This window comes from Mya arenaria, chromosome 6, assembly GCF_026914265.1.
Source record: "Mya arenaria isolate MELC-2E11 chromosome 6, ASM2691426v1".
Classification (NCBI taxonomy): Eukaryota; Metazoa; Mollusca; class Bivalvia; order Myida; family Myidae; genus Mya; species Mya arenaria.
Window position 1 is genome coordinate 26928488 of NC_069127.1, and position 23997 is coordinate 26952484.

The 23997-nt window shown below is 34.2% G+C and overlaps 1 protein-coding gene across 1 annotated transcript in view; it reads left to right on the forward strand.

Moving 5' to 3' along the window:
* LOC128237666 (copine-3-like) overlaps positions 1 to 22218 on the forward strand; it is a 65192-nt gene extending 42974 nt beyond the window's left edge. Inside the window, exons 14-15 of the mRNA XM_052953258.1 lie at positions 21601 to 21768; positions 22076 to 22218. Of these exons, the coding sequence (XP_052809218.1) occupies positions 21601 to 21768; positions 22076 to 22218 (311 nt within the window). The remainder of the gene's footprint in view (positions 1 to 21600; positions 21769 to 22075) is intronic.
* Positions 22219 to 23997: the final 1779 nt, after the last annotated feature.

Sequence of the window (23997 nt, forward strand, 5' to 3'; positions counted from 1 at the left end):
TTTTTCATTGATGACGTTCCCCCTCTTTTGTGACAGAGCTCCGATAACAAAGACGGCGTTTCGGCTTTTGTATGATAAAAATTTAAAAAAAAATCAAACTGAAACACTTTGGAAATTGATGATCGGTTACACTATTCCAACATATTAACCGTCCATGTTCTGTCTAGAAGGTGCCTTTTTATTTTGTTGAAGGCAGCACCAAGTTTTTCGAAGCTGTATTTTGAACCCTGCTAACTTCAACTATTTCATCGTAGGCTGCAGATCCCTCAACCTGCGTTGCGTCATTCCGAACTCGCTCGTCTGTTATGGCTGTGATGTACATATCATTACGTGAAGTCCCGCTGGTCGGTTTTGTAAATGACGTATGCATATTAACCAGACCATAAGCAGTGCTAACACAATACCAACAGGTACCGAAATTAAACATATCATGAGAAAAGGACGCCTAATGTTTGTGTTTGAACCATCTATTGTCTCAAATAATGATAAGTTATATCTGTCGTCTATATCATTTGTACAAATGAATGCATTTTCATTCGAACAGTTTTCTGTTTCCAGATAAACGGTTTCAGTGTATTTTGTGATTGATAAACATGACCAAGTTATATAGTGCCACTTCATATGAAAGGATCTATTCCTCACCCGGAAAACTACAGGGGTATAACTTTATTGATTTTTTGGGGTATAATTTTTAGCCGCATTGATAATAACCAATTGACATCATATTATTCATTGTTTGCTTTGTGCTAAAATGTGACGGGCATTTCGAACCATGACGTTCACATTTAATGAAACATACAGGCAATCATGATATAAATTATTTGAACTACACGATCAACCCAAATAGCCATAAACCTGATTTTATGTGGTATAAGGACACACATAAAAAAGCCATAAACCTTCTATGTTCGTGTATAAAGGCTAAATAAATAGCCCTAAACCTGCTAAGATATCGTATAAAGGCACACATAAACGTAGACCGAGCCCTACACTGAAATGTTTTAAAGACACAGATACACACTAGCCCTAAACCTTTTATGCTCTTGTATTAAGGCACCAATCAACACTTGTATCTTGTATCACATACATGCATAGAAAAAAGCACATAGAAAATAGCCCCTTACCTACTGATCTTGTTTGAAGCAAGGGTTCTAAAGTTCAGGATTAATACTGAGATAATTGAGAGCTTTTAAAGATGCACTCGTACTCCCAAATAAGATTGACCACAATTAATACATTCTTATAAAGGATACGGAGTTTAATTTGAAAGAAAGCTGCAGATAACACGGTATTTTTACCTTATGAGACGGTAGTTAATCACAGTAAGTCTTTGAGCATTCACCAATCATTTAATATTTTTGTGTTTTCAGCTATTAAATAGACGGTTACAATCTTGTTTTCAGTAATCAATAGTTTCCATAATTGCATTAGTTAGTAAGTAGTTTACGGTTTATTACTCAAAATTTGTGTTTGTTATACATGTGAATGTATTGATTTTGAATAAGAGCGTCATTTTAACTTAGGACTAAAGTGGAGTTGTAAAGATGTCACATTTGCATGTTTGCTGAGACATTTGCATCAAAAACAGTAGGACGTACATTGAATTGAAATAAAATAACTTAAGGAACGATTTCGAAGCCGCATTATTCTTCTTTGGGCATTAATCCCCATACTCAAACAGACTCCCTGATATTAAAAATGACAAAATTCAGCTGATAGGACCCTTTAAACGACAATAGGACGAATAACTAAGAACGAACTACAAAAACAAGTATCAGTTTACAGCAATAACAATACAATCACTATAGTATATACACAGCAAATAGAAATTCATGACATCGCATTTACAAAACAATGCGGTATATGCTCGTTATAATCATATTGTTTTTTTATTATTTTTGACATACTGTAGAAAAACAATAAGCATATGAACCGTTAAGTACAAACTTGAAGAAAGAGAAAGTTCCATTAACAAAGTTACTTCTGAGTGATCGAGTGTTCAGCATCTGGCCTTATATGGTCATTCCCTCCCACAATTCGTCCGAGATGTATGTGAGATTATATCTATTTTAGCTTCGTTTAGTTGTTTCCCCCCTCCCGATGGTGGTGGTCACATAATATTTTCAGGAGAACGATCGGAATGGTCGGGCTCGCCTAATATCATGTCTCGACTTAAGTAGTTAACATTTTGTATCCATGTAGGCCCATCGGCATCACTTGAAGCGATTGCATAGTCATACAAGCCAGTATAGACATGCTCGTGCTCGATAGTCTCAAGGTTCATATTTTGTGAACAAACTTCTGCAGTGGTACGGGTGCGTTTCACATAGTTGAATATAAAAACGAAGCATATTACCAGTATAATCAACGCCGTCGATGGTATAAGTGTTGTTATTAGAGTGACAGTATCGTGTTCCACATTCAGTTCATTTTGTTCTCTTAAACTCGTATTCTGACAACGAAATTTGTTAATATTTTGGCATCGGTCAGGTTCAAGCATAACTGTACATCCACGTTTGTAGAGAGAAACACGAGACATTGTTAAATTGTCAAAAACTTGCATTGTCGACTAATTTAAATGTTCTCACGCTGCTCAAATAGAACCTGTCAGAGTAATTTGTTAAATACTTATCCATGCCATGGTAAATTACGGGTGGCATTTGCGCAGAATATGCTCGGCATTTCTCATCAATATCGTCTTTGAACATAGTTCTGTTTAGAATGCAAAGGTTTAGTCCAATAGAATCCAATGTGTCATAATTATTTAAACAATTCGCTTGTACTACGTCGAAACAATGTTTTATATCACAAGTACACAATCCTTTATGTTTCCCTGAACATTTGGCGGTTTTATAAATCATCGAATTATTCTGGATGAATGATGTTATACATGCATATGTTTCCCTCTGAACAGTTATATCAGTTAATTTATAGACGAATGCAATAGTAGAACTATTCAATTTTGATTCGATTTGGCAGCTTGTTACTGTTGGCAAGCCTTCATCGTCCATACAGTAGCGCTCCTCATTCTGTATTCCAACATGAGTTATCTTACTAGTAGATTCTTTTCTTGAACATACTTTTGAGCATTCGAAAAGCATATTAGTACTGTTCACGCTTTCTTTAAAATGTGAAGGTAGTTTCTTAGCACAGCCAAATGGGGCAATATAAGCGCCGAGTTCCGCTCTGTAATGTGTCCATAGTGATTCGCCATCATCAAGCTCCAAGCTTTTAGCAAAAGCACAATTTTCTATTTGATGACTTCCAGACGGCAATGAATTGATAATATCCCAAGGAGCAAATCCACCAGACTTTCTACATGTTTCCAAGGCATGCGAAAAGTTTCAATGGGTTGCATTCTGTGCTTCTCCAGTATAAATACAATTAAATATTAGCTTGACTATTATCAAGCTACTTAGATTCATGACTTCAAACTTGAACATGGCGTTTAAGCATGTGCTCAAGTGATGCTGTTGACTGTCAGTTATCCTTCGTTTGCCTTGTTTGGATTGGTAAAATATATACATAGTGTTCTCTATTTCCATACGTTGGTGTGTGTTTACATTTATTTTAAATTTATATACACGCAATTCCATAAAAGAAATCAAACTGATTGCAAAATGTTATTTCAAATGTAAATAGAAACGCCGCAATGGGATAACACCGGGATTTTAATTCCTTGTCCTACTTTCACGCAAAAAATAAAGTTATGTCGCAACTGAAAACATGATTAATTTATTGTATATAATGGAATTGGAAAGGAAATGAATACTGGTTGATTTAAATTGTTATTCAAATTTGTGACTATTTGCACTCTAAAGCCGAAACTAGTTATCTTTATAACTCCATCAAATATGAATCAAACAATTGAGTCAAATTCATAATTATTTGGTTATGACTGAAATACTCATTTTGCTCTAAGATTAATTATCTAATAGAGTTACGAGCATTTATGTTAATAAAGATCTTAAATGGGAAAAATTTAAAACACGTAAAACATATATGATTTTAAATTGAGTCATACATTTATTTGCACTAAATTAGGTTGTGATTTAGATCTGACATATTTAAGTATTTAAGTAATACTGGGGCATGCATTCAGAAAATTAGGCATTAGCTGTTGGTAACTCAATAAAGCAGTGGCCTTCATCTTGTCCCAACCGACCCCGAATCCTACTTATATTACCTTCCGATATAAACCGTTTAATGACTGTACATAAGTCTACATTTTCATTAAAAATGACGTTGGCGTTGACAATACTAACACACATCTTCGATAACAGTGATATTACACTTCTTACCCTCTATATGATCTGAGCTGATGTCCAAAAATGAGCGCGCTAAGTAAAACACTTACCCTTTTTACGTCAGTCCTGATTTAAGATACTAGCATTGGTTTTAATTCATTTTTAATTAATTCAGTACCACGTAACCTTGACCAATCCTAAGGGAAATGGGTAAATGAGCTGGCTATATTTAATTTTTAATACCTTCTTTGAGATACAAAATCGAACATGAAATTGCATTCATGAATGACAAACAAACAGTCCACGAGCAAATATTGCATGTTTTAAAAGAAAACATAAATAAGGAAACACCCTCTAGTACATTCTTTTTTACTTTCTACATTTTCGTAGTTTATGAATGCTTTATTTACTTGTTAATATCTATTTATTTAGTTAGTTAGTTAAAATTGATATCTCCTTTTTGTATTGCCTTTTCTTATTTTTATTAGTTTGTTGAACAATATAAAAATGTCTATTCTTTTCTGTATGAGCACCACTCTCACTACTAAAATAAGCACTACATGATAAACACCATAAGTTTTACATTACGTGTGTATGTGATTAATTCTGTTGTGTAATGCGGAATATTTGATAATAAAAAAATACCTTCCTTGAGGCAGACCACACTGTCTCCTAAATCAAATCATAAGGTACATGTTCAAATAAGCCTCCAATATACAAAGTTTTATCACCACACATTAATCTTAAACTAAGTATATTGACTTATTATTATCAATGACATTGACATTGACTCCATTGCAAAAGTTCACATTTACTTTTTAACAAACAATCGCTTACATATATTGCAAATTATTAACGTAACTAAGCAGAAACCATTTTTTTAATATTAATATTAGCGACATTGACCTTGATATACGGTAAAAAAAGCAATTATTAAATATGTCTTCACGTAAGTTTTATAATCCATTATGTATCTGAAGTGTTTGAGGAGAAATATTTATTTCTACTCGAATAACAGCTTAATTGACCTTAACCACACCAGCTCAAACAAATACAAATACTTCAAATAGGTTTTACACTCAACAAGTTATATAACTAACTTTTTATTTCTATCTTAAGTAATTGAGCGGAAACAATGTTTCAGTGTTAAGAATAACAAACAAATTCGGCCTTTACCCCACCAACCCTTAAATCCATAAAAAACATGTCTTCACATAAGCCACCTACACACCAAATGTCATCACTTTTCATCATTTTGAAATAAAGTATTAGAACAAAAGCCACCTTTTGACGTCATGCCAAAAGCTTGCCCGTCCGACCGACCGACGACTTAACCAAATCGAATAACAAGGTCTGTTGTAAGCTCGACTATTGGAAGACTAAGGAGTCTTTACTACTCGCCCAAGCGTCGGTGTCTACGTCGGATTCGGCTTCGGCGTCTGCGTCGGCGTCCGGTAAAAATTTAGGGCAAGTTGGCGTTTGTCGCTTATACCTCCAAAACTTTTCATCTAATTCACTAAATACTTCACACGATCATTCAGGACAATCACACAATGAGGTTACATAACTCCACATAAATACAAATTATTGCCCCTGATTGACTCAAGAACTAAGGTTGAACATTTAGGGTACATTGTGTTAAGTTTAAGTTTTAAGGCAAGTTGGGATTTTTACGAAGAACTTTCATACCCTTCATTCAAAGGACTTTATATTTCACACAAATATTGACGACTTTATAACAATAAGGTTACATAACTCCATATATACCCTAAATTGAGACTTAGTTATTATAATAATGTACGTCGTTGTTGGGGCGGGCCGGTATGAGGGCGAAGTCACTCTCCTATAGTATGAATGTGATCCAAACAAATATATAGGAAGAGTTCATAAAGACCGTTCATGTGATGGCGTATGGGGCCCCTAGGGTCAAGGTCAAGATCACTGTTACAAATAGAAAAGTGATTGATATTGAATAATTGCTGGATGGGTTGACATATTGCACCCAATCTTGATATTTAGGAGACCTTTCATGGGATTGTGTTTTGGGTTTTGGGAGTCATGGTCAATGTCAAGTCCATTGTTACTTAAAAAAGTACTAAATAACTTGAGTATGGAATGACATATTGTGACCAAACATTGTATATGGGAATAATTTATGGAGACCTTTTATTGGATTGCGTTTGGTGCCCCTAGGGTCAAGGTCACAGTTTCTAAAAAGAAAAACGTTTGACACTGAATAACTTAAGTTAGTGTCGACATATTGCGACCCAACTTGTTATATAGAGTTTATGGAGACCTTTCATTGAATTGCGTGTTGGGCCCCTTGGATCAAAGTCAAGGTCACTGTTTCATAACCGTTCGGAACTGAGAATCTTTAGCTAGGGTTGACATATTGTGACCAATTTTAGTACGTAGGAAGATTTTAAGGAGGACTTCCATGGGGTTGCATTTAGCCCCTGGGGTCAAGGTCAACGTCACTATTAATAAAAATAGAAAAACAGTTAAAACTTTACCTCACAACGAAGGCTGAAGTTCCTCTGTCAATCATTTACAACCTGGTTTCGTCGCATTTCGGCGTTTCCTGTTAACTCTTTAATCTGTCTTTTATCTTAATTTCAATTGCAAAAAAAATCAATGTGTTTTTATTAAATAAATATCAATAGTGGAATTAGACAATAGTAAATGGGGGCAGTTTATTTGATAATCATGTACGCATGACAAAAAGTAATATCTTTGAAACAAAATAAAAAAGTAGATGTAATGATGTTTGCAGTATGATTAGTAACATAAAGATCAAATAGCTTACCGATTGACAAAAGAAAAGTTTATATTAAAAACAAAATTTATACTCTTTTTATGCAGTTTGTTTTATTAATTAAATAAACAGTGTCAAATGCCACCTACTTAGAATTAATTGAGAAATAGTGCATTTGTGTCCAACAATCGTCACCGTCGAGTCTTAGAAAATATGCTGCGGTGGTCCTATTCATTATTCGATATCAACTCAACTGAACCCATTTAAAACAAATCTCTTTTTACGCCTAGTTTGCATATGACTGCAAATACACTAGACTGAAAGACAAACTTTGAAAATGGTAACCAAGGAAGGAAATGTGTAAAGCAAACATGCTTTATTTTAAACCATGTTTTTACACAGATATTTTGTTCAGTATCTTTCTATTGGCATTAAGTATTTATGGTTACTTGGAAAAGAGTTGATGAAGTATTTAAGACACACAAGTTTGGTACCATTTTACCAAAAACATAAAATAATAAGAACGTTTTGTTCTATTTGCATACAAACACCGCGTTTGGTATAAACATTTTGATTAGTCAAACATGTAAACGAAAGCTGATTTACAGCTACGCCAAAAGAAGTGCACATGTATTTAAAAGTACTTAAATAGTACAAGTTATTTAGAAACAAGTCAAGTTGCTTCTCCCGTCTGCTTGCTTTAACTCACATCATCGCAAATATATCATGTTCACCTTGTAACAATTGTCTGTTTCAAGTATAAGTATGCAACCCTGTTTTGTGATTGACTGGAATGCTAGAACAGTTTCCGGCACGGACAATTCTCCATCAGTTTGTGGATCAATCGTAAGGAATATGTCCTGTATGTAAACCCCGTCTTCAAGATATTGGTTGATACCTAGATATTGGTATGGTGGCATCTGCCGTTGTAGTCTGAACATTTGTTTCCATCTCGCCTTTGCCATATAGTCCGTCAATAGAGACTTTGTCATACCAAACGTCAGTTCTCCGTGCTGGGAACAGTTTGTGCTGGCATAATAAAAGTAACATGTGAAATGTTGTTGGCGGTAGTTGGCATTTAAAATATGGTGGTAAGTTGAAATGAATACATAGTCAATGTATTGCTCTCGAACGCAACGTTAAATCAGTTAAACTCATGTAAGACAGCATTCCGATCCCATTCGTTTGCCTGGAGCAAACGACAAAAAAAGATCAAAGCTGTTACACCATATTCAACATACATGTATGACTTAATGCAGAAATGGAAATAGTTACATAAGAAACACAATGAGAATAGACAATTCCATTTTTGGCCACCATTTTGTTCGCCTATTGACCTGTCTGCCGTTACATCACTACATAGTCAATTATATAAATAAGTGTAATAAATGAATCAAAGCATTGTTATAACGTATCACACCATTGTCTACTTTTTATCTATGTTTAGAAGCCGAATGGTTTGTAATTTAAGAACTCGTTTTCAACATTCTAGATATACCTGATCTACAGATTTATTCATTGTTATAACACCTACGAGGGATTGCGTAACTGTATCGAGTGCGTAGTGGTTACCTTCAACCAATTATACAGTTCATATATTACACTAGGAATTAGTTTTTGAGTATATTTCAGCCGATTTCTTACATAGTATCACCTGCATCAATTGCAACCAGTCGTTTAAGCAGTAATGTTCACACATGAACTGAATTTCACACTTATTTTAAGACATCCGCCTCAAATGTTGATTAACTCAAATGTAATTTGTGAGTGGAAAATGGTTTAAAACAGGTTAAAACTCTGGCCAACTGACTCGTTATGAAGACATTATGTAGATCCCAAGTTCTTCAATGACAATATCCAGCCAGTTATTCATCTTTTTGTTTTCTTCATGATAGTGATGGCAATAAACGTCCATAGAAAGCAATGCTGCTCTCAAGTCATTTTGCAATTATTTTTTCCCCTTCATGTTATTGTTAGTCCGACATATAGTGAGTAATCGTATCTCTGACTCTATAAGAGCAGATTTTTCTTTGGTTCAGATTTAGCTTTGATTTATAATCATTATGGTAACTGAATCCTAGCCAGAGCTTAAAATTATGTTTCCCAATTGTTTGTCAGAGTAGTTACGATGATATGGTCAAGCTACGTTTGACAATTAATAGAACCAGCGCCAAAACTAGATAGGTCTCAACGTGTAAGCCTCTTTCTTCAGTAATTTTTCTCTGCTTTTTGAACATCATTGGCAGTTATGATTGGTGTGTCATTTACCATTTGAGCAGTTTCCAGACCTACTTCGTTTGCTTATTTGTCTGCAACCTTATTGCCTTTGATTATTATGTGCAAATTCATAAGATATTGTAGATGCAGTTATAATAATTAAGGTATTCTAAGAACGTGCATGTCAAATTCCTTGCCCGGTTCCTGGTGAACTATGACAATCAGTTAGGATGAGTACGTCTGTTCGTACTTCCAATAGTGTTTTTACATATACACAACTCAAGTGTCATCCGAAAAGCTACAAGATCTACAATGAGGATGGCTATTGAAGATACAGGCCTCATTAGAGCAATGCCGTCACATTTATCGGGAAGTTATATCACGCTCTCATACTCCACAAGACTTGGATTGGGCATACATGAGCATCAGTGAAGGCAACTTTATTTTTTGAGCACATGCAATAATGTATTATTTCACTTTTGTACCCAGGTCTTCCTGTTGCAAATACCTGGCTTTAGAATAACCTTTACGGGACCTTCTTTTTTATTTCCGAGTTTAGTTCTGCCACTTCAATGTCATAATGGAATATAGTGGTCATGTTGTTTTACAGCCTTTTATTTAACTCATAGTGAAGATCTTTTACCGATTGCTTTTGGCTTGAACGGTCATCAATATTATTCGAATCTGAATCCCACTGATACTGCTTGCAACACATTTACCATGGTCTGTCTAAAACAGAATATTGTCGTGATAAATGAAGATGCAAGTGGAGTTGCTGGTGTTCTCATTATTAATTGTAAATATCCATTTGTTCCTTTGATGACTTTGTATATTCAAATATTTTTACAATCGACCCTGACCAATCACTGACAACTACATTCACTGATCTTTTTAAAGTTTTGTTTAACCTTCAACAATGCATCTTTTATTTGAACAGTGTTTCATCGATCTTTCATCAGTTTCTGCAAGTCAGTCCGTCCGGGCCACATTTTTGACTGCGAGAGATTTCGGGATTGGCCTGCATGAGGTTTGACAGTAATGTAACATTCTCGAAGCACTGCAATGTGATAAGAGGGGGAACATGTTTTTACATATTAGGAAAGATTTGAGGATTCGATCAATAGCACTATCTGGTTCTCTTCTAATTGTCTGTCTATCATTATGAACCTCCCAATAAGTTTAAATAAAAGAATCGTTGTTTTAATTTCTAGCGTAGAACAAATATCCTTGTTTCAACAGCATCATAGCCATATTTTTTCCGTTGCATAACATTAAAAATAGTCAAGCTCTAAATATTACAAATGGTTGTATTTCTACTTGTTTGACAATACAACTTGTCTTGTTCATGGAGACACAGCATGTTATGCGTCTACATTGTTTGGTTCACTATCAACAATCAAACAAAAATGCGAATTAAGTAAAAATATATTTTCCTGGTGACCCCAATTTATACATATGTTGATATCTTTTGAAAAAAGTGAAAAGAGAAAGATGTTAGCTAGATGGATACATTATACACACAGTAACTTCAGGGAATGTATTTTGTCATCTAAGGGAACACTGCCGACAGATGATTTAACATTGTTACCTTCAAGGAAGCAAATATTTATTTTATCATAACAAATAAGTGCAATATTGATTACCGCACTAGATTCACATCAGCTCTTATGAATGTTAAACATGTGTTTACCATATGTATTAACCATCTTCTAAGGAAAGCACCAGAAATAGACGATCTATTAGGTTGATTTAGATGCTTTTGATAAACCCAGAGATATGGGTTATGGTCCTTACTTGTGCATATTATCTATGCTGATATGTGTACAAAGTTTCATGTAATTATCCTGAGTAATTTTTTAGTAAATATTGGCGAATATATATTTTTGTTCTTTCATCATGAAGGGTATTATAACGGTTAACAACATGAAGGGTATAATACAAGACCGGTAGACAACATGACGGGTAAAATTATCGGTAGACAACATGAAGGGCATGACACCGGTAGACAACATGAAGGGTATAATATCGTTAGACAACATAAGTATAATTCCAGTATAAAACAAGAAGGGTACTCTACCGGTAGACAACATAAAAGGTATAATATCGGTAGACAATATAAAGGGTATAACACCGGTAACTCTATGTAAAAAAGTCAAAGACAATTTAATACCTGTATTTCAACTTTATATTTTAATCAGGAATGTTTCAGTCAAGACAGCACAGGTTTTGTCGGCCTAAAAAACAGAACGACGTCACTCATCCGCAAGCATACACCTTTCGTCTCATTTTCACGGGAAAACGGACAAACCATTGATCTCGACCGATTGGTATGTTTCGGCTCATATTACATTTTGTGCACTTCTTTATGTGAAAAGAGAAAGATGTTAGCTAGATGGACACATTATCCACATAGTAACTTCAGGAAATGTATTTTGTCATCTAAGGGAACACTGCCGACAGATGATTTAACATTGTTACCTTCAAGGAAGCAAATATTTATTTTATCATAACAAATAAGTGCAATATTGATTACCGCACTAGATTCACTTCAGCTCTTATGAATGTTAAACATGTGTTAACGATATGTATTAACCATCTTCTAAGGAAAGCACCAGAAATAGACGATCTATTAGGTTGATTTAAATGCTTTTGATAAACCCAGAGATATGGGTTATGGTCCTTACTTGTGCATATTATCTATGCTGATATGTGTACAAAGTTTCATGTAATTATCCTGAGTAATTTTTTAGTAAATATTGGCGAATATATATTTTTGTTCTTTCATCATGAAGGGTATTATAACGGTTAACAACATGAAGGGTATAATACAAGACCGGTAGACAACATGACGGGTAAAATTATCGGTAGACAACATGAAGGGCATGACACCGGTAGACAACATGAAGGGTATAATATCGTTAGACAACATAAGTATAATTCCAGTATAAAACAAGAAGGGTACTCTACCGGTAGACAACATAAAAGGTATAATATCGGTAGACAATATAAAGGGTATAACACCGGTAACTCTATGTAAAGAAGTCAAAGAAAATTTAATACCTGTATTTCAATTTTATATTTTAATCAGGAATGTTTCAGTCAAGATAGCACAGGTTTTGTCGGCCTAAAAAACAGAACGACGTCACTCATCCGCAAGCATACACATTTCGTCTCATTTTCACGGGAAAACGGACAAACCATTGATCTCGACCGATTTGTATGTTTCGGCTCATATTACATTTTGTGCACTTCTTTATTGTGAAAGGTCTTTTTCAGCCATATGAAGGTCAATGGAAATAACATATTACACCATACTATTTTTAATTTATACAATTGTAGGCTTGTGAAACACTAGCAGTCATTTTATCGCAGATCATAGAATACATGCGACGGAAGGATATCACACCAAACAAGCCAAGCGTAACCAGTTTACCAAGGTCAAACTCTAGAGTTTGTTGATCAATATAAGCCAGACCGAGGGTAGAGGACTTAGTAGAAGGTCGGCTTCTAGAACTAGCTTAATAAGTCGAAACTCTATAAGTAACGCCACGGATCCCAAATGCCCTGCTTGTGGCTCGGCGCTTGACAATTGTTCTTCGTCAGTTACTATACAATCTTCCGCAGATGTTAAACTATAAGGCTAACTATGCTGACGGAGGTATGGACTAGAAGCCTTTTTAAGAGTTATTGATATAAATGCCGAATTTATATTTATATTTTCTCCTTTTGCTAATGATATACATTAAACATTATTTCTGTATGTTGTGCCAAACATTTACTAAGTTGGTTTTGTATACATCCATGCTAAATGCAAACATAACAATTAGCATTACTTTTATCCATAATGCATGTTATGTTTGTACTTTGGTCTGGAGACCATATACTATAGATAAACGAATATTGTATTGTTGCATTGTAGTTTAATGAAAGTATAGAAACATTTACTCCTCTAGTGACTTTGTAATAAATATACAAAACAGGCGTACGCTGTATTTTTTGGCTAGTTATTGTCTTAAAGTAACGTTCAAATGATTTGAGTGAATATTGATTGTTCTCTCGGTTTCTGTTTTGAATATCAATCAAAACGTTTTGCGTTTACAACTCGAGGTAGTGGAATAAATTATAAAGGATATCAAATGAACAATTAAAAAAATATGATCATAGTTTTAGTTTCCCAAAGCTTAAGTTTTAAAGCTTTCATGAAAGCTTTATTTACAAAGATATTTTTTAAGGAAGAAAGTGACCAAATTATGTCTATATGTCCAGAGTAAAGTTTGAACTCATTACTTTCCTTAAATGTTTAAAATCATAATAGAAGCGTCATAATGATACTTTTCAAAATGTTTACCAAGCAAAAATGATATAATATGATCAATATTGACCAAATAGTCTCGATTTAAATATTTTAAATGCATCCTAGTGATGAATGACTGACTCTAAGTGTGTACTTGACTTCAGGCCCGTATAAAACATACCACAATTTAACAATAGGGCGTTTACTTCCCTGATCATGTCTAGGTTTCGTTTTGATTGTCTAAGTGGCTATTCTTCTATTGTTTGAGATTGAATGATTTTTTAATTGAAACCGGAATTATTCTTTTTATGTTAGACTTTTGAATTCAGATTTTGTTTCCTTATAATATTTACGTTTAAATTATTGGTCATGTACAAAAACAGATCATTATCCTGTCAAAAAAACAACAACAACGAAATTCTTTCATTCTAAATTAAATGCATATACGTATTAATAATGAAAACCACAATCAATTCAGAATTTGAAACTTCTGTGTATACATTTGTAAAGATTGGTGTTTGGCTCTGTCATTTTCATGAGAACAAGAACATTAAAATGAATTAACAGGTATCCCCCTTTATCTATCTTTTTGCAGACCGGCAATTTTTCAGGATTGAAAAATATCTGCTGTTATTACCCCTGTAAAAGCACACATAATCGACAATGCGGCTTATAAACGAGAACGAACTACAAAGACGAATCACATTTTATGATTTAATCGTATTTTATTGCTTCATAATTGTACACTTTTTGACAATGCATGCAAAAGAAAACAGATAAATAATAAATCTAAGTAACATTAAAAGCATGACATATTTTACTTTGTCAAAAGCAAAAGGGTTGGGCCACAAGTTTTTACAACATTAGAAAACGGCCCTCCCCTATCACATTTTATATCATAAACAATAAATTCACTGTTATTTACAAACAGAACAATGCAATATAACCGTCAATTTGAATAATTTACTTTATTATGTTTTTTTTCTAAATGGTGTTGACATAATTTACAATAACAAGCATATGAACTGATAAGTACAACATCGAGAAAAAAGGAAAAGTTCCAGTTATTTCCTAGAGACTGTGGGTTCGACATGTGGCCTTATATGGTCATACTCTCCCGCATCTATTCCAAGATATACGTAATTACATGTATATACTTTAGTCATGTTTGGTTGCAGTGTTCCCCTACCACTGGTGGTTGTCACGTCATATTCCTTATTCTCTATCGGGCATATGGTATTGCCTTTCTCAGGAGAATGAAATGTATTAATTGTCTCATTTAATATAATGTCTTCACTTACGGAGTAAATATTTTGTCGCCTTGTATGACGATCGTTAACAGCTGAAGTGGTTGCATAGTCATAGATGCAAAGACTGACATGCTCCTGCTCGAGAGTCTCAGGGTTCAGACTTTGTGTATATTCATCTGCCGATTTGCGGGTGCGTTTCACATAGTTGAATCGAACAAATAAGCATATCGCCAATATAAGCAGCAACGCCGATGGAATAAGTATTGCGATTAGCATGACTGTATCGTTCTTCTTATTTTGTTCATTTTGCTCTCTTGAAATACTCGGATACGGACATCGAAATCTGTTAACATTTTGACATCAGTCAGGTTCAAGAATAATTGTGCATCCACGTTTGTAAAGAGATACGCAAGTCAGTGTTGAATTGTCAAATGTTAACCTGGTATTGTCGACAATTCTGAATGTTCTCACGCTGCTCAAATAGAAATTTTCAAAGAAAGCTAAATACTTATCCATGCCTTGGTAAATTTAGGTGACATTTTCGCAGATTATGCTGAGCATGTCTGGTAAATATCGTCTTTTAACATATTTTTGTCAAGCATGCAAAGATTTTGTCCAATTGAATCAAAAGTGTCTTTATAATTCATACAATTTGCTGCTGAACTGCTTCGAAACCATGCTTTATGTCACTAGTACACAATCCTTTGTTTTTTTCGGAACATTTCGCGGTGACATAAATTCTTGAATTGTTTCGGAGGACTGATTTTATACATGCATATACTTCCCCCTCAACAGTTATATCAATTAGTTCATAAACGTATGCAACAGTAGCACTATTCATGTTTGTTTCGTTTTGGCATTTTGTAATTGTTACCGGGGCTTCATATTCCAGACAATAGCACTCTTCATTCTGTATCCCTACATAAGTTATCTTAGGTTGTTTCTTGCACACAAATTGGAGCATTCGAAAAGCATGTTAGTGCTATTCACGCTTTCTTTAAATTGTGAAGGTAGTTTCGTAGAACAGCCAAATGGGGCAATATAAGCTCCAAACTCCGCTCTGAAATGTGTCCATAGTGATTCGCCATCATCAAGCACCAAGCTTTTAGCAACAGCACAATTTTCTACTTGATGCTGTCCAAACGGAAATGAATTGATAATATCCCGAGGAGCGAATCCACCAGACTTTCTACATGTTTCCAAGGCATACGCAAAGTTCCCATGGGTTGCATTTTGTGCTTCTGCAGTATAAAAGCAAGTAATTATTAGCTTAACTATTATCAAGCTTCTTAGATTCATGACTTCAAACTTGAAATACGTGTGCTGTAGTGTTGTTGTAGGCTATCATTCAGCCTATATCTTCCTTATTTGGAAATGCGCAATTGTGTTTCCTATTTTTTTTTTTTAATAATCGTCATGTGACTTCTTTGCTTGGATATATAACATGTCTCTCTTGTGTACGTTTATCCCCATATATGGATGTGTGTTTTTTTTAATTTTTATATATTAATACGCATTCCATTACCATTAAAACTGGTTGGTTGTAAATATTACTATTTTAAATGTAACTAGAAACGCCGCAATGCCAGAAAACCGTGATTTTAATTAAAGGTGCCAATATAACACAAATATCTATGTTAAGTTATGTCTCAACTGAGAACATTATATTAGTATTCTATTTAATTGAAAGGAAGGGAAATAAATACTGGTTATTTCACATCATTATTAAAATATGTATATGTTCATGTTAATATTTATCAAACAATTGATCTATTTTTGATTTGAGTTATGAATCAAGTACACCATTAGCTCTTAAATTAATTATCTTAATGAATATTGAACAATGGTGTTATCATAAACAAAATACATGCAGTTACCATCATCCAACCGACCCCAAAGCCTATTTATATGATATTTTGATATACCTTATATACCGTTTAATCACTTCATATTACAAAACAGTTTATAACTTTCATAGTCAAATTGAACCAACTAGCCTTACAAGCAACAAGAAGGTACGTCTATACTCTTAGATATAGCACAATTCATAATTCCCAACTCAAATTATTGAGAAGAAACTGACTTACAATAACTTTAGCAATAACGACCGTGGCCGTTCTAACCCCTTATACGACCAGAGCTGATGTCCCAACACGAGTTCACTAAGTTGATACGTCATTCAAAATTCAGGGTATTGATCTTAACTCAGATTAATTGTTTCATTAACAGTGACGTAAAGCAATCCTAGGGAAAATCTTAACATTAGCTTTCTATATTTTAAGTTGCAAAGCTTCCTTTGCCCTGATCACATTGGCTCCTAAATCCGATTACAGGAGCCATTCTTCTATTTAAGTACCAGCACCCTTCACATTGACCTGCTGATCCTAAATGCTATCATCAAGTATTTGTTGACATAAGCTTTATAAACATCAAGCATCATTATTATCCATCAATTATCTGAAGTTATTGAGAAGAAATATTTTTTTTCTATTTCAGTAACCGCCTCTTTGACCTTTTCTACATTTACTCCAACAAATATCGATCTTCACATCAGCTTTGTACACAATAACTCTCATTTCCATACTAGTCAATAGGAGCACCTCATTTGAAAAAAACGTTTGTACGCAATACAAAAACAAGAAATACCTAAGAACAATGTATGCAGTGTGATAAGTATCATACAAACACACATACACAGTTTACCGACTGATGGACGAAATATATTGATCATCCAGCTTTAAATTGAAAAATAAATTTTGGCTGTCCAACAATCGTAACCGTCAAGCTTTAGAAGACATATCGAGGTGGTCCTATTCATCATTGGATATCAAATCAACTGAAGCCAACTAAAACATTTCCGTCTAGTTTGTAAACAATTGCCAATACACGGACGATTGCTCGACAAAACATGACAATGGTAACTAAAGTGCAAAAAGAAAGCATGCTTTAATTTAAGCTATCATATTGAAACTGATCTCTACATTTGTAAGTACAAAACCTTACACAAATATTTTGTAAAGTATGTTTCTATTTGCATTCCGTTTAAAAGGAGATTAGGTTAAAAGTATATTTCAGGACACACCCATTCGGTACCTTTTTACTTAAAGCATCAAAACGTTTTATATAATATAAAAAAGACAACTTGATAGCTCGAAAAAGTTTAAAGCCAAATGTATTCATCTACTCCAAACAACGATTATTTTTTCATTTGCACATGTATTTAAAGCAAAGGGTGATAATCATTCACCTTTACTGTAAAACCACTTTGGCTCGTTTAACATTGCGTGAATGCTAGACAACTAGCTGACTTTCGATACTAAAACACAGAGGTCTTCCAAACGTTTTACATCATCCAGCTTGAGTCAACAATCAAAAATATCGTAAACTTTTAACCAATTCATATTGGTTTAAGCAACAATTATTTAGATAAACATTACAAAATGAAGAATACAAACATTAAGCAAAATCAAACAGGTACAAGTGAAAATGCAATCCAAAGTACATGAAAAATGCATCATGTTCGTCTAAATGTTTAGACAGAATTGATAAAAAAGCTTAAATCTTATACAATGCATCGTTTTTGTTTTTCTAACATGCTGCTTTAAAATGTGATATGGTTTGTGTAAACTATATGTATTTAAGTGTAAAGAAGTTACAATATTGAAAAATATACATTATTATGAATAGTATTGCAAATTGTAATGAGGTATGTATTTGCGTAAATAACAGAAAATAGATGTTTTACGGGGTATGTAATCAAGTAAAAAGAAAAGTACGAGTGACTTGGAAAGTAAAGAATGACGTGTAAATTAGTGGATGGTAAAGTCAGCTTTGTTTAAATTATGTTGATGATAAGTTAATATATCTTGGTCTGCTTGAATCCCAGAAAAGTGGGCAGAGAAAGAAAAAGTGGTTTGTGCCTTCAATTTCCCGCAATGGCAACATGGACTATATACAATAATTTTAGAGAATATTTGCTCGTAAAGAGAGCTGCAATGAATGCGTTGCCTTGCGTGGTGCACACTTGACTTCCGATTACCATCGTAATAAAACCGAGGAACAGTTTTGTAGGTTTTGTTCAAATTGCGTTTGAAAGCTAGAGGAATGTGGAAAGCTAGAGGAATGTGGCTGTTCGAGTTTCGTCGCGAAGGGTATTCCACGAAGGTAATTTAAGGAAGAAATGAGTTGGACAACAGCTTAAATCTTCATGAAATGTTGCGGATATTTCCCGACTTGCGCAGATAAAAGGGTGTTGTATCTCAAACACAGGAGTGTATCGTGGACGACAAAAAGGGCTGAGTCATTGAATTAAACATCTTGTAAAATCGGATGAGCTTGTTGTTTCGTAGTCTGTCCTTTAGTGGTTCTATGGCTGTTTTGATGTATAGGTTGTTTAAGGACACAAGACATGTTGGGCGTTGCTTGCGTCATATTGTTCCAGGCGACATCCGCGTACTCGAGTTAGGATCTGATAAAGGTTATATAATGTATTTCTAATGATTTTAGATCGAGAAGGAATTTTTGAGACTTCATATTATGTATTCGTTTCCAGGCGTATGTTTGACAGATTGGATATTTTCATGCCAGTGCAGTAGCAGGAACTTGAAAGTGTGGCACCCAAGTGTGTTTGTGAGGTAACTTTCTTCATCTGTGAATTATTCATAACAACTGGTGGATGTGATGGTTTGTTTATCTGTCGAAAGAAAACAAAAGCCTCTGTTTTCACTGGCTAAAAGGAAAATATTTAACGGTATGTGTTAAGGTATGAACCTTTGACAAAGCCGTCATTAAGTAGCCTTGCTGCAGCAATAGGGTCATCGGTATAATGTATAAGGCTGTATAATCTGCATTAGACGAAAAGGAAGCCTAATTTCACACGCAATGTCGTTTATATGTACTAAAGTAGGGAGCGGACCTAGAATAGAACCTTACGAAACTCTAGCTGTTACAGATATATTGTCAGATTTTGTACCCTAAAAAAACACATCGGGTAGTAACACTGACCATGCCAGGTGGCAACAGCAGCATATATCAACACGCAATTTGTTACGTTGGTATGTTAGGTACTGATGTTTTTGCAAGGACAAGGGTACATTCCCCTGAACAATGAGACTGAAGCCCAGAATCTTTTTGTTTAATATGCAATATAAACAATAGATATGCTGCAGCTCATATGAAAATGAACATGTCATTTTTTCATAATTGTTTTGTATCATATTATACTTGTTTTTAGATTTTAAAACAAACTTATATTGAGAGGTATCCCTTACAAACATACATTTCAAAGTTATGTTTCTAGCGTTTAATGTTATAACAAATACGTCGTGTGCAACGAAGGACTTTCCGTTTCATTAGAGTGAATATCAGAGAATATATATGGAGGGAAAAGATATTAAAAAAAGACAAATGGTTTAGCGAATGAGGTATTTATGTATATGTGTAGTTTTTCATTTTCAATCTGCTTGCTTTGAATTACAGCTTTGAATTACAGCTTTGAATTACAGCTTCGGAAAGATATCTGTTAACCTTGTCACCGTTGTCTGTGTCCAGTATGAGCATGCAGCCATGCTATGTCAATGAAAAGCATGCTAGAACATTTTTTCCGGCACGGAATACTCTTCATCAGTATGTAGATCAAACGTCAGGAATGTACAGCCCGTCGTCAAGATAATGGTTGAGACCTAGATGTAGGTATCGGGTCACCTTTCCGTTGTAGTCTGAATACCTTTGATCAATTTCCTTTTAGCCCTATATTTATTGTGACACACAAACATATCGTCAGATTTCCGATAAATGTACTATATTAACTAATGCAGTTTCTTTGGAGCTTTGTTTCTGGTTTTCGATCAAAACATATTCGTCGTTGTCTGTCAGAACATTTACAGTTGTAACTTAATTGGGTCTTATTCAGGGTAACTGGACAATTCGGCACCAAGATAATTCGGCCTAGTTAATTCGGCACCAACACCTTCGGCACCTAGTTTGCTCGGCACCATAAAGCTTAGTCAATTCGGCACATAATTTAAATGATCTTAAACTCAACTTTTCTCACTTTCAGTCGTTATGTGAAAAATATGCGTAAATATATATTCAAAAAACTACCTTTCACAAATGATTCGATCATCGTATTTGGGAATCATATATCATTTTTTCAGTAATAACAAATGGCCCAAGATTACTGCCATATGTATATCTGGGGTGGTATTCAATAAAAATCTTTAAGATTAAACTTAAAATTGGCCTAATCCTTAAATGGCGAATTTAAGATCAAATCTTAAGGTTGAAGTAAACTTAAGATGTTCCTTATCCTTACCTTTTGTAAGAATAACTTATCCTTAAGATTTATTATAAGGTTGACCTTAAATCGGTTATCAAGCACGGCTGGCTGAGTATTTCTATTTATGGAACGTTCGGTAGTATCCAAATTCTTAATATAGTAACGGAAGTCGAGTGCGCGAACGTTATAGACAGCATACATCATGGCGGAAAATAAAACAAGAAGTCCTAATTTTACGCAGCAAGATTGCATTTTATTAGCTAGAGTTATGGGGGATGTGTCAGCTTTTGACCCAGGCAAAACAAACCACGATTTGTAGAAACACAAGTACACTTCAAGTAAGAAAACGTCTGTATTAAGCTATATTAAGAATGCACGTGTTCATATATAAAACGTACATGTGCTTTGTGTGTGCACGTGTACATGCAGCATTGGCTTAAAATTAGATAACATGGTGTTTTTAATTTCAGACAAACACTTATGAAACATATGTGTACATGTAGCACTGCTGACATAAACGCCATTTACATGCAAGTGCATGTAGTTTTGAACTTTTCCAGGAATTACCTCAGAAACAAAGAAGGATTTGTGGATCAAGATCAATGATGCCTTCAATGAGGATTCACAGCACCCCAGAACAGCGGCTGAACTAACAAAGAAGTGGGACAACCTTGTTCAAACCCACCGGGCAAAGTATTCCCAATATAAGAGAGAATTGGGTAGAACTGGTATATATATCTTAAAATAAAAATATAACAGTATACTGATTCTAATTGGTAAAAAATGTATCTTTAGCCAAATGCTTTTGCTTTAAAAAACGTGAAGCAACAATTATGTTTTAAGTTTATAACCGCAATGATCACACACATATGTAGATGCAGTTTTAACAAACAATTGTTTTTAACAACTCGAACACTTCTGTGAATATTCAAAATTAGATTAATCTTTTGGTACTAGCGATTATATAAATATAGTTACAAGCTAAATAATTGCATATAATCAATTTAATAGAGTTTTTACACCATTATTATTCAGGTTCTGGAACAAATCCTGTGAAACTGTCCGAGGTGACAGAACGAGTTATGGCAGTTGTTGGGGAAAATTCACCCAACATTGTAGGATTAGGCAGTGGGCTGGACAGCACCATACTTCAAATGCAAAGGTATTTCATTTACTAAATGTAAACCATTCTTTTATCTACAGACTGTTTAAAATTGAATTGAATGAATTGTATTTAAAACACTTGTTTTCAGTTATCCCTTAGTACTACTAATTGTCTGAGTAAACTTTTAACTTGGCCTTAAATTTTTTGAGCAAGTTCACCATTTCTGATTTACACAATGACTTCATAATGGTTCAACTTTCCTAAACTAAGCTTACTGGATTTAAATGAAATATATGCATTATACTTTGACCAATACTTCTTGTAGTTTAAATATTGATTGGATATAAACAGATGAGAAACTGACCACGGTTGTTTGCTAAAATATAAGTCTTTAGAAAATGTAGTATACATTTAAATATTTTAAACATTAAATTCATATATATGTATATTTTAACTTTCGAAAGAAGGTATGCATGACTGCCACAGAGGAAACAAAAATCACACACACATACCTGGTTTTGTGTAATAAGACACGAGTATGATTTTGAAATAAAAGAGCAAGAGTTATGAACCCTTAAGTAGATATTAATATCTGCTGTGTAAAGTGTGTACCAAATTGTATTGAAGTATATTTTACAAGGTGTTAGAAATTTCCAAGGTGTTGCATTTCAATGACACAGCCTATGACATAATCAAGGCAAGGCTTTTAAAATAACTAGGTTCTTTCAACAACAGCAAAAACAAGAATCATTACTGAAATATGTTGCTGCAACATGATCCCGAAAACTATTCTCCGCCACATTTGGAGGTTGCTGCACTCCCTGTGCCAGTTGATTATCTGCATTATCATCCTCATCATCAGAATCATCATCACCGTTAATAGAGATTGCTCTCTCTTTGCAGATGTTGTGCAGAACACAACATGCTACAATAACCCTGAAAGAATATATTGCAATTAGCAAGTCTTGTATATGGTTTCTTACTGCAGTATAGTTTTATATGTTTAACATTTTTACAATGAAATTGAATGCATTATAATGTGTTCCCACTGACATACGGAGAGTTGACAAAAGACAATGACAAGAAACTCAATAAAATGATAGTGAATATATTATGGTAAAGAGTGACATATGCTTACATATATTTCTAGTCTAATGAAATATAATGTACTTCAGGTGACTTGTTTTTCATTATTGTGCTATCATCTTATCATTAAATAGGGCATGGGCTTTTTGACAACTATCTCTTTATATGTCTGCTAAGGCAGCCCTGGTTTGATTCCCAGCCTGGGTATATGCAAGTTTGGTTTGTAGTCACCAAATAGGACAAGTAGGTTTTCTCCATGCCCTTGTTTCCCCTAGAAACTTACTTGCAAACTTTTTGTGGCTCCAAATTTATTTCTCCATGGAGAACACCAAACCTTTTCTTAAGTTGTCAAATAGATCTCTCCACAAGAGCTCGTGTGATTTTGTGACTTCTGCAATATAAAAAATGTACACATCAAATCTATGACATAAGTTGCATCTATGTATCATTGTTCTTTACATACACTTATCAATTGCGGAAATATTTCAGCTCACAAAATCTTCATATACAATCCTGTTACCGCATGCATGCAATATATTGGAAATACTGTATACTGAAAGTAAGAAATACACTGAAGATATGATGCATATTTATAAACATACATTTATTCCAAGGAAGTTTCTATATGCTTGTCTACAATTAAAATAACATTAAATGCATACATGTGGCTGATTTCACCATTGTTTAGCTACTAAGCATATATTGCAAATTAGCATTAAAAATCATATTTATAACCCACATGTTACATATAACACAAGAGGGATGA